The following is a 16,736-nucleotide window of genomic DNA, read 5'->3' as shown; positions in this document are numbered from 1 at the left end:
CAAATGAAACGTTGTCAGTGTGTGTTCTAATCCTACTGAAAGCAAAGGTCACAGACCACAGTGAATCCCCCCATAGCATCTCCTTATGACACACAGCCCAGCACAGATACTAATATACCCTCGCTTGATCACTCCGTCAGCCCTGCATGATGCATGGGACCAAAGAAAGAGTTTGTGTCTGCTCCTATTTTTGCTTTGTGTTTTGTCACACTTACATTACCTTGTCTTGAAGGCTACTTATTTTAAGATGCTCTGTAGTATAAAAGGCAGAATGCAATTTGATCTTTGTTTATTAATTTATTGGCAACATCGGACAGCTCAGAAAAGACAGTGACTTAGTCCTGAACTCACAACACCTGTGCCATTCAGTCCCGAATCATGACCTTTGACCTCATCTCCATTGTGTGAGGGATTTTAAAACTCTGTCCCCTGGTGGTCTGATGCCAAGATGAATGCAGGTCATTGAAGAGGGAGCACTAGCAAAGGTCAAGGATTTTACCAACAGCTAGATCTAGACCCCCTTGTGCCTAAAATCTTTTACTCTTTACATCATTGCTTAGCTCCCAAGTGAATACAATGCTATGCACCACATTAAATGTGTTGTGGTGGATTGCAAAATAAGCAATGTAAGAATTAATGAGTTTCTCATTTTATTTCTTAAGGTGAACCATGCTGGCCAGAAACAGATATGTGAAGACCTGTGATCATGAAGGTTAATTTTACACTTTGAGCTTCAAAAGTCAGGCAAAGTCATTTGTAGGATTTCATCCTATTTTACTATAGTTGTCCCTCCAGGACCTTTTAAACTAAGTGACAAATAAGTTCTAATCTCCATGCATGTTTTCTAAATCTGTAGGAATAGATCTTTACTTACATGTAATTCTTCATGACACAGATTATTGATAGTGTTAAATGTGTTGTTCCCTCATGTGGGTATAAACTACTCAGAATCTTTCTGATGTTGACTTTAGTTCCTGACAGATTCATATTCATTTCAACTACCTGTAGTGCAAAAAGGAGCTGATGAAATGTTTGTCAAGAACTGTGTGCTTGAGGCAGCACTGTGAACTCCACTCCCAGACTTCCACAATGAATCCTCACACCTTCCTCAGCCTCTCTTCCTGATCCCTAGGCTCCGCAGGCGACAGGGATGCACTGCAAATATATAGCACCTTTCATCAAAGCCAGAGCCCTTCAAAAGAAGCACTGAGGAATCCACACAGGAAAATAAATGCTTAAGACACACTGAAGCAAAAAGCGCCAAGAGGAGCTGAAGAGATGAAAATCACAGCCTATGTGTGGAAGAAATTAAATACAAAATTTCATTTGTGGCAAGTAAAAAGCATTCTGAGCTCAACAAATCCTGTATTTAGAAATGCATTTTAACGAGTGATGGTATGAAGTTCTTAAATCCAGGTTCTGTTTCTGTGTGTATGACTGTGTGAGTGTCGTGGGATTGTTTGTGCTCTATTATTTCTATCAATGTGGGAATAATAATAGAGGAAATATCTCCACAAAAACAGCTCCTCCTGACAAACAAAGGTAGTAAGGATGCACCTGCAATGGAAACGGCTTTAATTTATCAACATAAATTGATAAATTAACATTATCAACATGCCTCCATTTTCTTACCGCTTTATCCAATATAGCATCATGTGGAAACCAGAGCCTACTGTATCTCGGCAAGCAATGGCAGGATACACCATGGAGGAGACACCAGTCCATTGCAGGGCAGACATAATATAACTAGCACCAATTTTCCCAGAAGCCAATTAACCAAGCAGTGTGTCTTTGGACTGTGGGAGGAAACCAGAACACATGGAGCAAACCCACACAAGTACAAGGAGAACATACAAACTCCATTCAGATTCTATAGCACCCCAGATCTAGAATTGAACCCAGGGCCCCAGTGCTGCAAGAAAGCCATGCTAACCACTGCACCACCATGCCACCCTCAACTAGACAGCATTGTTTTTTAAATCTAAAAGTAAACACAATGTATTCCAGATCCCATCACAGGTTTCATTTTGGTTGAATATGGAATAGCAAATAAAAAGAGAGTCAATAGGAAGTCCCATCAGAGACAGGAATACAAACACATGTCCACATATATTACTATAAATGTAAGGACAAAATCTGACAAAGTGTCTTCACAATGATAGCAGCTCCTTACAAAGAGACAACATGGAAACACTTGCCATCACTTTTTATATTTAGGAGTGCCAAAATATTCTTTGAAGCTATTTTCGCCTTATGTGAAGTTTTATGTCAGTGGAGCATAGAATAGTAAATAAATAATCAGAGTCAACAGGAAGGCCTCACAAAGGCAGAGGAATACAAATGTGTGGGTTTGTGTGTAAGTGAGTGAGAGTTCCTGGCTTGTGTGGGTGTCTCATTGTGTGTATGTGTGTGTAAGCGATATGCGTGTGTCTGTTTTGCTTATTCCCCTGTGTGTGCCTGTGAAGACTATGAAAGTGTCACATCACTCCAAGTCATTAGGCATCCACTAACGTCTTTTGCAGTTTAGAGTTTAGAAGATTCCTTCCTGAAGCGGGTTTACTGTTCTTCAAATACAACAATTTCTCCTCCACGTTTCCCCTTTGTACTAACCCTGCGCGTTCTGAAAGTGATTTACTGCAAGAGAGCTTCATTGTTATTCAGAGGAGGCACAATTGAAGCCAAATCTGTCCTTGCTGTTTTCTTAATTCGCCGTGATTTTCCCTTTGTTCGTCTCCTAAACTCACATCCACAGCCCTGCCTGCAAATGAAGGGATCCATGCAATCTGCCTTAATGAAGCCCTTCGTTTTTAATTCAAGAGCATGTTAATTGAAATTTGAGGTGGGTTTGGGAGGAAAGAAAGCAAAATTATTATTAGCAAGTCTGGAGGGTGGGGTAACATCCCAATTAAAATGTTTGAGACCGCTTCTAATTCTCTTCTCTTTCTCAGCGAGTCGGCCTCTCACTTGACAGGGAGGGAGGAAGTCAGATTCTTAGCAGCACGTTCGTTTCGAGATGCAGTCCCTATAAAGATGAAATTTCAAACCCAAATAAATCACCCCAATTTCATCTCATAAAGTGCAAAAGAGACTTGAGTCACGGCAGGATTATACTATTGGCTATAAAAACAGGATTTGATGCTGGATATAGATTCTTACGGATTGAACAGATGCACTGTACAACAAGAGGCTTCATTGTGCAACGCTTCAAATGGATAATTAATTTTCCTCAGTGCCTGCAAAATATCTTTTGATGCGAATTATATGACGCTGCTGCACTAGCGCTAGAGTTCTCCAATGTCCTCCTTTCCCCCAACTAATGAAATAGACTTTTTCCTACTTATAATTTTAAAATTAATATAGATTTAGTACTGTTGTCATAACATTTCCAATACTAACACTGCATGCTAAATTTATGGCTATAGGTGGACAGTCTAGCCCTGACCTGTCAAGACACTTTGAAGTTTTAAGATCCTATTTGTAGGCATCCATCCATTGTCTGAAAGACATTAACTCCTGTTAAAAGCTGCAGCAACCCTGAGTCTATTTGGGAAGCACAAGGCACAGATTGGAACTATGCCCTGGCAGGGACTACGCCCCAGCACAGGGCACAAACACACCTATTTGAAGGTGTAAAGAAGATGAAAGTTGGTTTCGTTAATATGTTCCCTTTCCTTCTATTAGGCTGCAGTTAAAAAGCTTCGCTGCAGTTTAAGCAGAAATGAAAGAGTGACGGCATGATTTCAGATGTACTGAATTCTAATCCCATTATATAGCGATGTTGCGCTGCGCTAGAGCCTTGTCTAACACGCTCGGTAATGATTAGATTGAGATGCGATGTGTTTATCGCAGTCCACAAGATTTGTGAAGTGCCTGGAGGCAAATGCATAAGACAGCACTTATAAATATTAATGTTAATAACAGTGAATGTGTCTGTATTGTTACCAGTATATATTGTGGGTCGCATGGACAGAGAAAGGAACCAAAATGGTTTAGTTAGCCCTACAAAAGATACTGGATTAATGGATTAATGATAATTAAAGCTCTTCTGCTTTGCTGTTATTTTATCTTCTGACGAGACTGCAGGCATGTTTGTAAGTAAAGCAAACTTGCATTTAAATAAAGGAATTTGCTCTTTGATGGAAGACACTGCTTAAACTACATGCCACAACTTGATTCATCTACATCGGCAAAAACATGTATAAATAAGTAAACCTTTGGGAATACAGAAAACGAATGCATTCTCCACGGAGAATATCTTTGAAAGCACACACTCTGAGCTGTGCAGAATGATATGTGCTCTGGTGGCATTTTGAGCCCCACTGTACTAATCGATACTTTCTGAGTCTCAGTGCAACATAAACATACAATATAAACCAGTATACACTCTGAACGCATGCTATCTGTATAGATGCAGAGCTCTGTAAAGGAGTTCTGAAGGCAATGAGGTATGAACAGGCCTGGACTGTATGGGACCTTGACTTGTCTTGTCTCTGTGCTAGACAGCTTCAAATCTCACTGCGAGGATGCACAGCTTCGCACCAAGGCCATGTTGCTGAGAATTTGACTTTGTATACACACTTGCAGGGACCTCAATTAGCCCTTGCTGGTTGGTACCGTCACTCCTTGCCAGAGCATTAGAATTTAACAAGCACAGCGAAACAAAATGCTGTCAAAATCAACCGACCTCAGCCTATGTGAAAAAAAGAATAACACAAATAAAGACATCAAATGGCAGTTAGGGCCTGGAAGTGCAATTTTGATATTTTTGCTCTAAAAGTGAAATAAATACAATGATCAGAGACCTCGCTTTGCAGTAGTTCACCAGAGAGAGGCGTACTGTACTTATTCATCTGGGCACTACATGGTGTTATGAATGAATTGCAGTCTCCCTCCTTGACTAAAACCCCAAATCTCTCCACTGTTGGCCCCCGTGACCCCGACAGCATGGAGGGTAGATGCCTCCGGGTGTTGGAAATAAAGACCCTCATTTATCACTTTTCCAGACAACTTTCAGAATGGGGTCTCCCTGTCCCCTGCCTACTCCTCACTGTTGTTTAATTTGAATGTGACAAAGCCCACGCGCTGCCATTAATCTGCTTCGCTTTCAGGACTCTCTCATCTGCAGCCAGACAAGAGTGTCTGTCGGTGTCACTCATACTACGCCCTGTCCACAGAAACCCACCCTCCTCCTTTACTGTTCACCCGTCTCCAAACCACCCTTCTCCATCTCCTCTCAGTTTCCACCCTTCTTTCTCCACTGTTAATAATTTACCTCTTTATCCCATGTCTTTCTCATTTTCTCATCATGGCCTCTACTGTCTCCCCTCCTACCCTGTCTTCTCTTTCCTTTCCGCCACTTGACATCTCACAAAATGAGATAAACAACACAGAGAGGGGTAACCTCCCTTGAACACTTTTGCTTCTTTTCCTTTATTTCTGTATTCTGCCCAATGAATGTGCTCCGTGATATTCCTATGAGACATTAAACTAAGTGCCAGACAGAGCAAATAGAAACACAGCAATAGCTGGAGTGGGGCTGAAATACCTCGTGACTTTGTTAAAAAGAAGACACCCTGTCTCCCGGCTACTCACATAAAGAACTCATGTATCTTGGACCTTGAAGTGTGAGAAAATGGGAAAATTTCACAATGTTTATTGATGTTTTTTTTCACAAGACAGGCTTCTGGATACGTGTGTGTCTGAGCTGTAAGGGCCCTGCAGCGCTGTCTTCACTCACCTGCCTCTCTGACATGACGTAGAGGTAATTCCGGTCCATGGAGAAGGCCATGTCCCGCAGGATGGGGCTCCCATCCTTGATCACCGACACGGTCTCGTACTGCACCCCACCATGTGGAGGACCGTCCACTCGGATCTGAGGAACACAATTAGAGAAAAGCAGGCTTGGATCAGCTGTTACATTGCAAAAGGAACATTACGTCACGACTACCCTGTCTCCGTTACAGTTCTGAATTGTATTTGCTTTTCACTTCATTTCCTGAATGTCTGTATTTCTTAAATTATGTGCACTTTATTGCCGTGCAATGTATACAGAGATGTAAATCTGAAGCACTGTGTATGAAGGATGGAAGCACCTTTCCAGTTCATGTTATTGCCAGAGAATATAGATTCACCAGATTACAAAGTTCTGACATCAAATCAAGAAAAATATATATAAATTTTATTATATTTTAAATCGTCTCATATACTACTTAAAAATAAGTATTTTGACATATATGTTTGTTCTGCTGCATCCCCCACTTACAGTAAGTGCTGCTGAAATACCTTTTGATTTGCTAAAAAGGAGCAGCCCTGTCTCCTGGATCTGTCTGCCGGAGTCTCGTTATGCACTTTGATTTAGTTGCCCCTCATTAGCTTGTGCGTCAGTTATTGCCACCCTAATTAGTTTGGTATTACTCAATTTATTTTAATCTCTTCCAGCAGAAGTCACTCCGATTTCATTTCTGTTTTTTCCTCTCCTCTCTCAGTCTTTTCTCTTTTGATTCCCACAGTCGGAGCAGCTACTTGCCAACAAGGAGCTGGAAGCTATAGATATTGTGCTTTGTGTTCCTGGCTTTCCCCAAAGCTCCGTGTGCTCACACGCTGCAATGCAACTGCACAATGCAGCTAAGGGTCATTAAGGCTGATGAGGGGTTGATTCGAGGTCACATGTCTGGGTGTAAGAAAACGGGAGAGCCAAGATCCCACAGAACAAACCTTTGGCCTGAGCTGTCATCTCAACCAAGGACAATGTACTATGACCAAACACATCACAGATGATAGTGCAGAATCGGGGAGCTGCAGATCCTATTGATGTGCAAGGAAAACTGCTCAGAACTACTGAAACCAAAATCTTTAAAAAAGGGAGAACATGTCAATAAATGATCCACCACTCACACGTTAATGTAAAATAACCAGGCTAGTATTACATGCATATCAAACATGCCTGAAAAAACACGTACTCAAATTAAGAAGTCAGCTAGGACATGACAGTACGCACGCCCACGGAGAGCCCTGGCTGCGTACTGATTTGAATTTCTTCTCCAGAACAGCCACTTTACACAGGATTACAACACTACAAAATTTCTGGTTTAGCCATTAAAGCTAACACAGGACCGCCCGCCCTGAATCCAAAAATAAAGCACACATACTCCAGGACCCCTAGGGAGCGTTTCAAGTGCTCCGCCACTCCCCACTCCTGCTCCCCGTACAACAGACCCCTGCTGCCTTGCGCTCAGATTATTTTCTTTGGCTGTGACCCTGGGGATGGTTAAAAGTCACCTTTAACCTCTTTCTTTCTGAAAGCGTTTGGTGGTTTAGCACCATCCAGGAATGCTAGAAAGTCCTGTAAAGACCCTTTTAAGGTTAATTCAGCCCTCGAGAAGCCAACACACACTAAAATAAAAATTAATCACCTCTTCCTTTCTGTCTACACTAAGCCTGCCCAGAATAATGGAACCTGCATTAGCGGTGAGCCCCATTAAACAGCCATTACAGACCCAGCTGGCTTTTGAATTAAAGAAAAGTGCATGCAGGGCCGCTATTTGGGAGCTTGTCATAAACTAAACGGCAGGCAGGGCCATGACTGTTTGTCCTCGGCAAAGAAACTACTTGGCTCCAAGCTCTGCAAAGGAAATGGTGTGTTACAGCTTTCTTTGAGCACAGGCAACCTCCAGAACACTTTGTAACAACCACTGTAGGGCTGCTACCTTACTGCACCTGTGGTTTCATTTGCAGTGGGGACTCGGACAGAAAAGAACTGTGACAGGAATTTGCTGATCTAATTTACATGAAAAATAACACTGGTTGACATGGGAGTCAGTGCTACAGCTTCACAAGTCTGGGGTCCTGGGTTTGATTCTGGAATGACTTTTCATGGGAAGTTTGCACATTTTCACCAATACATTTTATTTTCAGTCCTCCAGTTTTCTCTCACCTTTCAAAGCCATGCTGGATAGGTTAAACAGTGACTCAAAATTATTGCTGTGCGCACCCTGTGTCAAACTAGTCTCCTATACAGTGTGTAGTCCCACCTGGTGCCCTAAACATGCTGCAACCTTCACTAAGAATAATGGGCTTTCTGAAAACAGATGGATGGAACCTGTATGCTATTGATACACTACTCCTCTGTTGTTGCTCTCTGTCTCTAACACCATTATAGTGTTGTAGTTGTTTTTCTAATTCCTGCAGTACTGAAAACACTCCAGCAACTCCTTCAATAGCTCTTACTAAAATTGCAAAGCTGCACCTGTAACTTGTAATAGCTTTTGCTCACAACAGCTAACTGTAATCTCACTCACAGAAGCCTGAACAGTTTGGATTGCTAGACAAAAGCAAAGCCCTTTAAGCTTTTGACTGCACATAGCATAGGACCTGAAACTGAACTTAAAACACAATGATAGGATCAACGTTTGAATGTAAAATGTAGTGTTCTCTGTGGTACTCAGACAATGCTAGCTTAAAATCTGAGCAAAAATGAACACTTGATAATTTTGGGATTAAGAAGGAAAGCATTATTATTTTGCAAAAGCAAAATGATCCTCAATATTCCCAAACTCAATATTGAGCTGGATCATTGAACTGCTCTACTGCAGAGCTCTGTGTTGCTCTGTAGTACTCTCCCTGCACAGATACATTAAAGCTTAGTGTCAAGACAGTGTTCTAAGTATAGCCAACCTCAGTCTCTGGAGACACTTTGAACACCTCACAGTATGTCCTTTTTCGCTGCCTATCTCAGCTCTCTCACACTCAAACTCTAAGTGACAAACTAATTTAGGCTCACCTTTGCAAATGTGAAAGCTTAAAGCCTTTTTTAACCTCTGACCCTAAATGATTTATCTGATTGGTGAGGATGCAAAGACGCTTTGTTTTTTCCTCTGGAGAATTTCAGGACATAGTTCTTCCATTAAGCCATGCAAGGCTGAAGGCAACAATATTTACTGATGTTCAACAGCCCTATTTAAGAATCACAAAGGCCTGTTGCTCCTATCAACATACTGTACACGGGGAGTGGGAAAGCTTTCATGCTTTTTTTTGTTTTTAATGCTAGTTAGATGACTTTGAAGGTTTATGAGTTACAACATTGGGACCCTTTATCTGAAACAAGCCCCACGCTAATTATTAATATTATACATCCAGTTTGTCCAGCTTCACTGTTTTATATGTATTATTTAAGTAGTAAATAGTATTATTTTTTCCTCTCAGTAAACAGTGGTAGAAGTGTTCTAGTGAATATCACAAGGGATATCACAAACAAATGTATGAATGAATTCTGGTTAATTAAAAAAAAACAGGAATTTCTTTTTTAAATAGAGGGTGTTATGAATTCACAATGCTCCAGAATTCTTAGAAATTCATGGAACTCCCATCACCCTGGAAAAGGACAATTTATTTTTATCCAAAGCTGTTGTCCCTGCTCTTAATTCACACACTCGCTGACCTTCATGAAGAAAAGAACACCGCTTTGTACTTTGCTGGAGTTTTTGAGAGTTAAAATAATGTTGGTGCTATAACTAATCTAGGACAAAGGAGACAAAAAAGATTAGTTTACAGTTTCAGAAAGACTAACAAACTCCTTCGCTTCTGGGATTTCGACATCACATTAAATATTACAAGGGTCTGTCGGCTGGTGAATGGATTTTCTTGTTGTCAGGGTTATTGCTGAAATGTGTTTCTCACGCTCAGGCAAAAGGATACTTGAAATTGTTGTTTTAGCTGAAATGTCTGCTTTTAGAGTCACAATCATTTCTCAACTGTTAACTGTTTCATTGATTGATAAAATAAAGACACATGAATATGACAAACCCATAACATATGCAAAAAGAAAGCAAGCTGACCTAATTTGAGGCATGTTATGGGCTGTGTGAAAATGTCAAGGCTGAATGTTACAGTAAACTTTAAATAAAATCACTCAAGGATGGCCTTCCATCAAGCTTAATCTTCAGCAGTGTATGGAATGTTTTATATGGCCTTCTCCACGTTTGATTCGGTGCATTCAATTGTGAAGAGTAACCCAAATAACTGTGGGGATGTTTGAACTGGGGCAGAATGGGCTCCGTACACAGTACTGTAGCTCTAGCTGCAACATCTCATAGGCCAGTGAGTGAGAGACAGACTGAGAGGGTCTGCATAAGCACAGGTTGGACTCCTTCCATCTACTGCTGTGGACGACCTGGATTTCCACACTGGAAGTCTCTCTCTGCAGCAACCATAATGGCAGGAATTCTGGATGCCGTGTCTGATGGCAGCCGCTGGCTGTCCATTCACATTCCCAGGCGCCGGCAAGGATCCCAGGGCGTTAGTGTGAACTTAGGTGCTCTGCCGAAGAGTACTTCAGACACTGAAGTTGAAGGCTTATATATGACCTGTTTATAGGTGAGAATAGAATAGCTTCAGAACATAACCTATAACCTACAGCTCAGTTTATACACAAAAGGTTGTGGGGATCTGGGCAAAATTGCTCAGCAATGTTGTTTAAGCAGATTCCTTGGGTTCTTTCAAGAAAAGGTTGTATGAGGATCAAAAATTGACTAGCAAACAAAAGAGGCTGAAAGGGCTCCTTTGATTTGTTTTCATGTTCTGTGTTCTCCTGCTCCCTGAAGGCCGTGCCATACAGACAGACTCCACCTGGAGAGCTGCTTCACTTTGTGCATAGGAGCAGGGCTGGAGGATTTCTCCCAGAGAACACGCTGAAGGCACCCACACTCCTGACCTGCAGCAGTGAACCACAGTGTGACTTCCACTGTCTGGCATCCTCACTAACTTCAACAGCTTTTCTGGCATTACAAAACAGTGCCCAAAACTTCCAACTTTTGATTCAAGGCTTAACACAGTTTCAGCTCTTTCCTTCCTTTTGGCTTTCACCTGAACCTTGCAATCTTCTCTTTCCTTTTAGAGGCATATCACCCACCAATAAAACATACGCTTGGAATTTTGTTGGAGTATTGGCATGGGATAGCATATGGGATATAAGAATAAGAATAAGAAGCCCACTCATGTGTCCTGGAATTTGAAGTTTACCGGAATATATAACACAGATGGCCACAGCAAAGCCCCACCTTCTCTGTGGGCTTCTCCACGTATGTACTGCCACCCTGGTTGTAAACCTGTGTGTGAGTGTGTGTAAGCAAACATTATACAGTCTAGATTCCCACATCTGTGGAAATCACAGAGGGGCCAGCACAGCTGGAGTGCCAAGGCTCAACCTCACCCACAGCCACCTGCTTGATCATGGTGTCGGCCTGTCAGGTAATCTTCTGGGAGTTTCTTCTAAGGCTTCTTAAACTTAAATTTGTGTTTACTTATTTGGAACAGACTGTAATCAAGTAGTTAGAGCATTAAGTGTACTGTTTTGTACCTGAAAAAAGGTTGGTGAATATGTAAATTGCTGATTGTGTATTCAGATGACTTGACTGAACCTCCCACCTCTCTTTAAACCCCCCCTCAAAGTTCTTACTAATTACAGATGTATGCAACTGCATAATTACTTTAACTGATTTACATAGATACACTGGGAGCAGAGATTACTGTACATAAATCTTTTTGTTAAAGCAAAATGGTGCAGGCAGAATTCATGCTTAAAAACACTGAACAAAGGGGAACAATGATGATTTTATCAGGCTAATTTTCATTTGATTTTTCTAGTGTTGCAGTACATGTTTTTTATCTGTCTCCAGCATTATGGAATATCCTTAGGCTTACAAAGCAAATGATTTGCATTCCCTGCCTATTGGAGGGAAGGACTGCCTATGGAACCTGACATTTTCCTTACTTTTGGTAAAAAAAAAAGAAAAAAAGATAAACAAAGACATAAACACTCTTAATCCTTGTGGCTAAATGTTGTTAGAAAAAAGAAAATGCTGTTCTAGGTTTCATTATTTATTTACTACTCAGTCTAGTCAACAATTCAGCACTTGAAACAGCCTTGAGTGCCCAGATTTGAGTTTAAGAGCACCTTTATTGCCTCAACAACAGTGTTTCATAATGTAACATTAAAGGTAAACCATTAATATGTATCAATGAATTGTCTTAATATGTATTAGTGAATGAGGCTTAGTATTACCTGTGAGAAAGAAAAGTCTGGGAGAGGTGCCCTTTGACCCCAGAAACCCCAGGTGTACAGTTTGCCTGGAAAAAGGATACAGCAAGAGCACCAGCACAGAAAAAAAGAGACTCAAATTCAATCTCAGCAGAATAGCATTAACCAAATCAAAATAAACCTGTTACCAGGTTCTGATACATAGGGAGGTGTTCCACACTAGGCTGGGAGACCTGTTCGACTCTGCCACAATCCTGAAGTTGAGGAAATAATAGTCACCAGACACAGGTAGGTGTATCAGAGCCAAAATCCCAAGAGTGACAGAGTAATCTGGTCTCTTTTATCTTCAGTCTGCAGTAATCCATTTTAACTATGTTCATTGTTTAAGTGATATTCAATCTGTCTTTTATCTCACTCCTTCTTAAACTGGATTAGATGCTATAACAGCAGGTTCTTTCATTCAGCGCCCACTTCAAGTCACTCGCTCGTGATCCTTGGGTGAGAACCAGCGAAGATCAAGTTTAACAAGTCATCCAAGAAGGCCTCATTGCTATGAATAGGGAAAAGCAAAACAGTTGTGCCAAGTCTGATATTGTTTCCCTATGGGGATTTAATAACAGCTGTGTGTAATTCTGATCTGTTCAACATTGTGTGCCAGTGATCGTACACTGTTACAGGACATCACTACATTTCCACATTCCCATGACAAACTGTTCTTTTTTGTTATCAGTGCACACTTCGCTGCCATATTGTTTGTAATGGGTGCACTTATCTTCACAGCATCTTCTCAAAGACAAAAGTCAAGACTTCAGATTGGAATGATGATGATGAGCATTCCTGCTCAGTGCTCCCTGCAAACAGGAGGGCACAAAGCTTTGGTGTGCTGGTGTCTGAGTTCCGGCAGTGTTTCTGCAGTAAATGAGAAGGCCTCAAGCAAGCCGGGATGGCTCCATCAGCCTCCCCCTCCGTTAAAGATAGATGAGGTACAAGCTGCAGATAAATAAAGACCCTTTGCAAACATGGAGAGTGAAACAGGCTGCTCAAAATGTGAAAAGCACACGCTTCAGGGTCAGTCTCTGGCTGGCTTCATCTCTCAGATAATCGTGCCGTTGAGATAGAAAATTCATCACTGCCGAGAGAGGATGAAGCAATTCGTCGCCTCTGCCAAATTCTGCTGTTGGTAATGATGGCACTCTATTCCTTCTTCCCCACAGAGCACTCAATTTACCCACTACAAAAAAGGCACAGTAAACTATTTTCCTAAATAGCTGAGCTATGTTTGTGTGCCTGAGTTGTAGCCGGCTATTCTGTCCCACAATATAGTATATTTTTCTTTGCAAGACAGCCTAAGTGAACTCACATGCCACCTCCAAAGTTTAACCTTGTTCCTGTAAAAGCCATGCTATCACCCTAATAAACAGTCCTTTCCATCAGCTAGAGAAAATGAGTTTGAGCAGTTTCTATTTCAGCTGTGTTCACAGACTTATTGGCTCTGTCAATCCATTCTTGTCAGCGCAGTGCAAACCAGCATGTTCTCGTTGCCTCTGAGTCATTTAATGTGGTGTACCTCACTAGACTACTGTGTACTGTGTCATTCCTATACCATCAAAAACCAAAGCCAAGAGGTTATTCCCTGAAGACTGAAGCACCAGGCACCCGATTGCACATAGCCACCGTAATATAGGAAAGGCTCAAAGGAGTAAACTTAATTTTGTTTTGTTTTTGGTTCCTGCTGACAATAGATTTCTAAATGAACACAACCCTGTTTCATTGTACAGAAGACTTCAGATTAATATGTTGCATAATGTTAAAGTTTACCTGTGGATACGTGGAGTTGCTTTATGTTGAAGTAAAGAGCACATTTCAATATCAAACTGGAGAATTAGAAAAAAACAAACCCCACAACAGACTGTGCAATCACTACTTTAGCAGTAAAACACATATTAGAGTGCTGATTCTGAATTTATGGAGGTATGCGGGGTGTGCATTCAGGACAGTCATTGCAGCTTTTTCTATGGAAAATTCCTTTACTTCTCCAATCCCTCCACCCTCAAAGCCAGCTTCTTCCACCGGCCATGTTTCAGATTGAGAGTGTCCCCCTCGCTCCTGCCGTTGCTGAACCTGGCGTGCACATTCAATTAAAATCCTGGATCTCTAATTAAAGCTGTTACCTGCAGGCCATCGTTTTCTATTTTCAACCTGTCACTTCCAATTCTGCACTAGAACACAGAATCCTTTTTTTAACTGTTTACAGACACCAAGCTCTATGGACTGCTGCCCCACGGTCCCACCAGTTCCAGACCAGCTACTGTACTGAGCCCATCCTCCTTCTGCACAACACGAGACCACATGAAAATATCTGCAGACATGGAAGTTAAGCTCTGTGATGGAAGGGAAACTGAAACTGAAACAGCTGTGGAGGTGTTGACAATACCTTCAAATTCCCATCTGAAATCATGGACCTGTGAGGTTTGAAATCTCACTTCCGTTTTAATGTGGTTGTTTGAAGCAATCTGCACGCTAGTACACTTTTATCAGCAGAAGACATCAATGTCTTTACATCAAGATGTAAAGTAGCTACATCATATCTCTAGCCAGGCTCAGAAATATCTATTGATTGTCCTTTTAGTCTCTGCATTAACCCTTCCTTTGTAAAGTAGTGACTTAAAGCCTTGGCTCAGAGGGCTCGTTTAAATATTTATGACTGCTCTTTTAGGACCAAAGGATCAATTCTAAACATTTTTCCTCATGGGAACCAATATAAATAGAAAATGACAGGTTTCCTAACTAGACAGAATGTGACACAGCAGGGTGACATCTAAGTAACACCATATCACAGCACTGCACAATGTTAGGAAAATTACTATGCTAGCCTATATTAAGGCAGAACCCAATATCTTATCATACTTTTTTAAGAAGACAACTGGTACGGTAACTAGAGGAAAAACACAGGGTTAGGTTTTGAAAGCTACTGTAGTGCATTGATTGAGAAGGCAGAGGGCCGACTATTCCCCCCCAAACTCTTCACATAGCCATGTCAATTAAAGCTGTCTCCCATGGTGCAGACTATTTGAGGCGAGCCATAATTTAGTGAACTCCTGCCCACGTGAGATTCCCCCACTCTGTGAAGAAAGTGTTAATCCTACCTGTGCAGGCTTCTATTAAAGCCCGCTGAGACTGCTGTTAGACTTTTTAAATAGAAACTTGAGTCTAGGATTAGGAATAACAGTGAAATCAGACCAGGAATAACCCTAATTACCCAAAACACCCACACTCGGTCTAGCAGCACAGTGTGGCTGCTAAAATTAGAACTACATTAAATATCTGAAATGTGGCCAATTCAGTGGATAGCATCCAAGCAAGTTCAGAGAATGGAGAGACAGGGGAGGGGGGTGGGGACAATGAACTTGCCTATTTGTAGATTTTTTCCCCCGTTCTATTAATACACAGAATGAAAATGTAGTAAACCAGATTTCTAAGGAATATTTAATACTTTGCAATTTCAGAAATTGGAAATCACAAGTTGATTTTAAAAGAAAGGCGTATGCAACACATTCCTATAGGCCACCCATCTCGTATCCTGGATGTGAAGAACTGCACACAGAAAGTGCCCCAGCCTGGAGTCAAACTTGGGACGGTCACTTGAAATCACTGGATTGAACACAAAGTAAGTTTTTGTTCTAGTACGATACAATGTATGCATGGAATTACCCAAAAACAAAATGTAGATTATATGGTACATATCATTCATATTACTTTCATAATCACAGCTTGACTGTAAAACCATTTTGACTTTGTCCCAAAACTTTCAGAGGGCGCTGTGCCTCCTTGGCACTAGGATCAACAGCTACACCACAGAAACACAAAGCTATAATTTCCAGTTCAACCAGTTTCCTCTTCTGTCCGTATAATGCACACATTCTGCTCTCAGTTCTTTCAGCTGAACCAGTCGGTAAGTGAACATACTGTACAGCAAGGAGAAAGCACTAGATACAGACTAGAGAGCTTTAGAGCAAAGACAGAAGTGTGTCAAAGACAAGAGTTACAGTGACTTCTGCCCAGATGGTTTCTCAGTGTTATTCCTGGAAAATGCTCTTGAGTGAGCAAAGGAAGGAGAATAAGAACATAAAAAAAGCGTAAGGTGCCGCTCTCTTCATACCTGAAGAGCCGCTTGCTGAAGGCACAGGAATCCAGCTGCAATTATTTAATGGCTCTTTCCAAAGATAATCACAGGAAACAATGCCCTGTGGACCTGGCACTTCTCCCACAACCGTACACAATACAGACAAACACAGTAACCGCAGAGTCCATTACTGCTTAAAAAAACACATCTGACAGTGCATATTCAATAAAGCACGCATCCAGGCTTTCCTTTTAATTAGGCTGTCATCCATTCTATTCAGGCCTTTACAAACAGTTTCAAGTTTGCTCCCCTTTCTCTGCTGTTCAATATAATGAAAAGCTGTAATGTTTGCCTTTATCTTTTTGCACAACTGAAGCCATCGCAAGTCACATCTGAAGAGATAATGAACAGCACTGCAGTGGGCATGGCATAGATGGAAGTGACAAAGTTGTTACACAAAAAATGAGTTATGAGCTGCAATTTGTAGACAAAAATTGTTCCACTGGCATGCAATGACCTGGGTTTTGCTTCTAATGTTTCATGCTGCTTCTAGTGCTAGAAACCATAGCAGAGGACATT

The 16,736-nt window shown here is 41.3% G+C and overlaps 1 protein-coding gene across 1 annotated transcript in view; it reads right to left on the bottom strand.

Moving 5' to 3' along the window:
• Window positions 1-16,736, bottom strand: part of plxna2 (plexin A2) — a 226,167-nt gene that overhangs the window by 125,954 nt on the left and 83,477 nt on the right. Inside the window, exon 4 of the mRNA XM_088919992.1 lies at window positions 5,738-5,872. Within this exon, the coding sequence (XP_088776118.1) occupies window positions 5,738-5,872 (135 nt within the window). The remainder of the gene's footprint in view (window positions 1-5,737; window positions 5,873-16,736) is intronic.

This window comes from Atractosteus spatula, chromosome 7 (assembly GCF_055471065.1).
Source record: "Atractosteus spatula isolate fAtrSpa1 chromosome 7, fAtrSpa1.hap1, whole genome shotgun sequence".
In the NCBI taxonomy this organism is placed as follows: domain Eukaryota; kingdom Metazoa; phylum Chordata; class Actinopteri; order Semionotiformes; family Lepisosteidae; genus Atractosteus; species Atractosteus spatula.
Note: the sequence above shows the minus strand (reverse complement) of the source record. Positions and strands in the feature narration are given on the sequence as shown.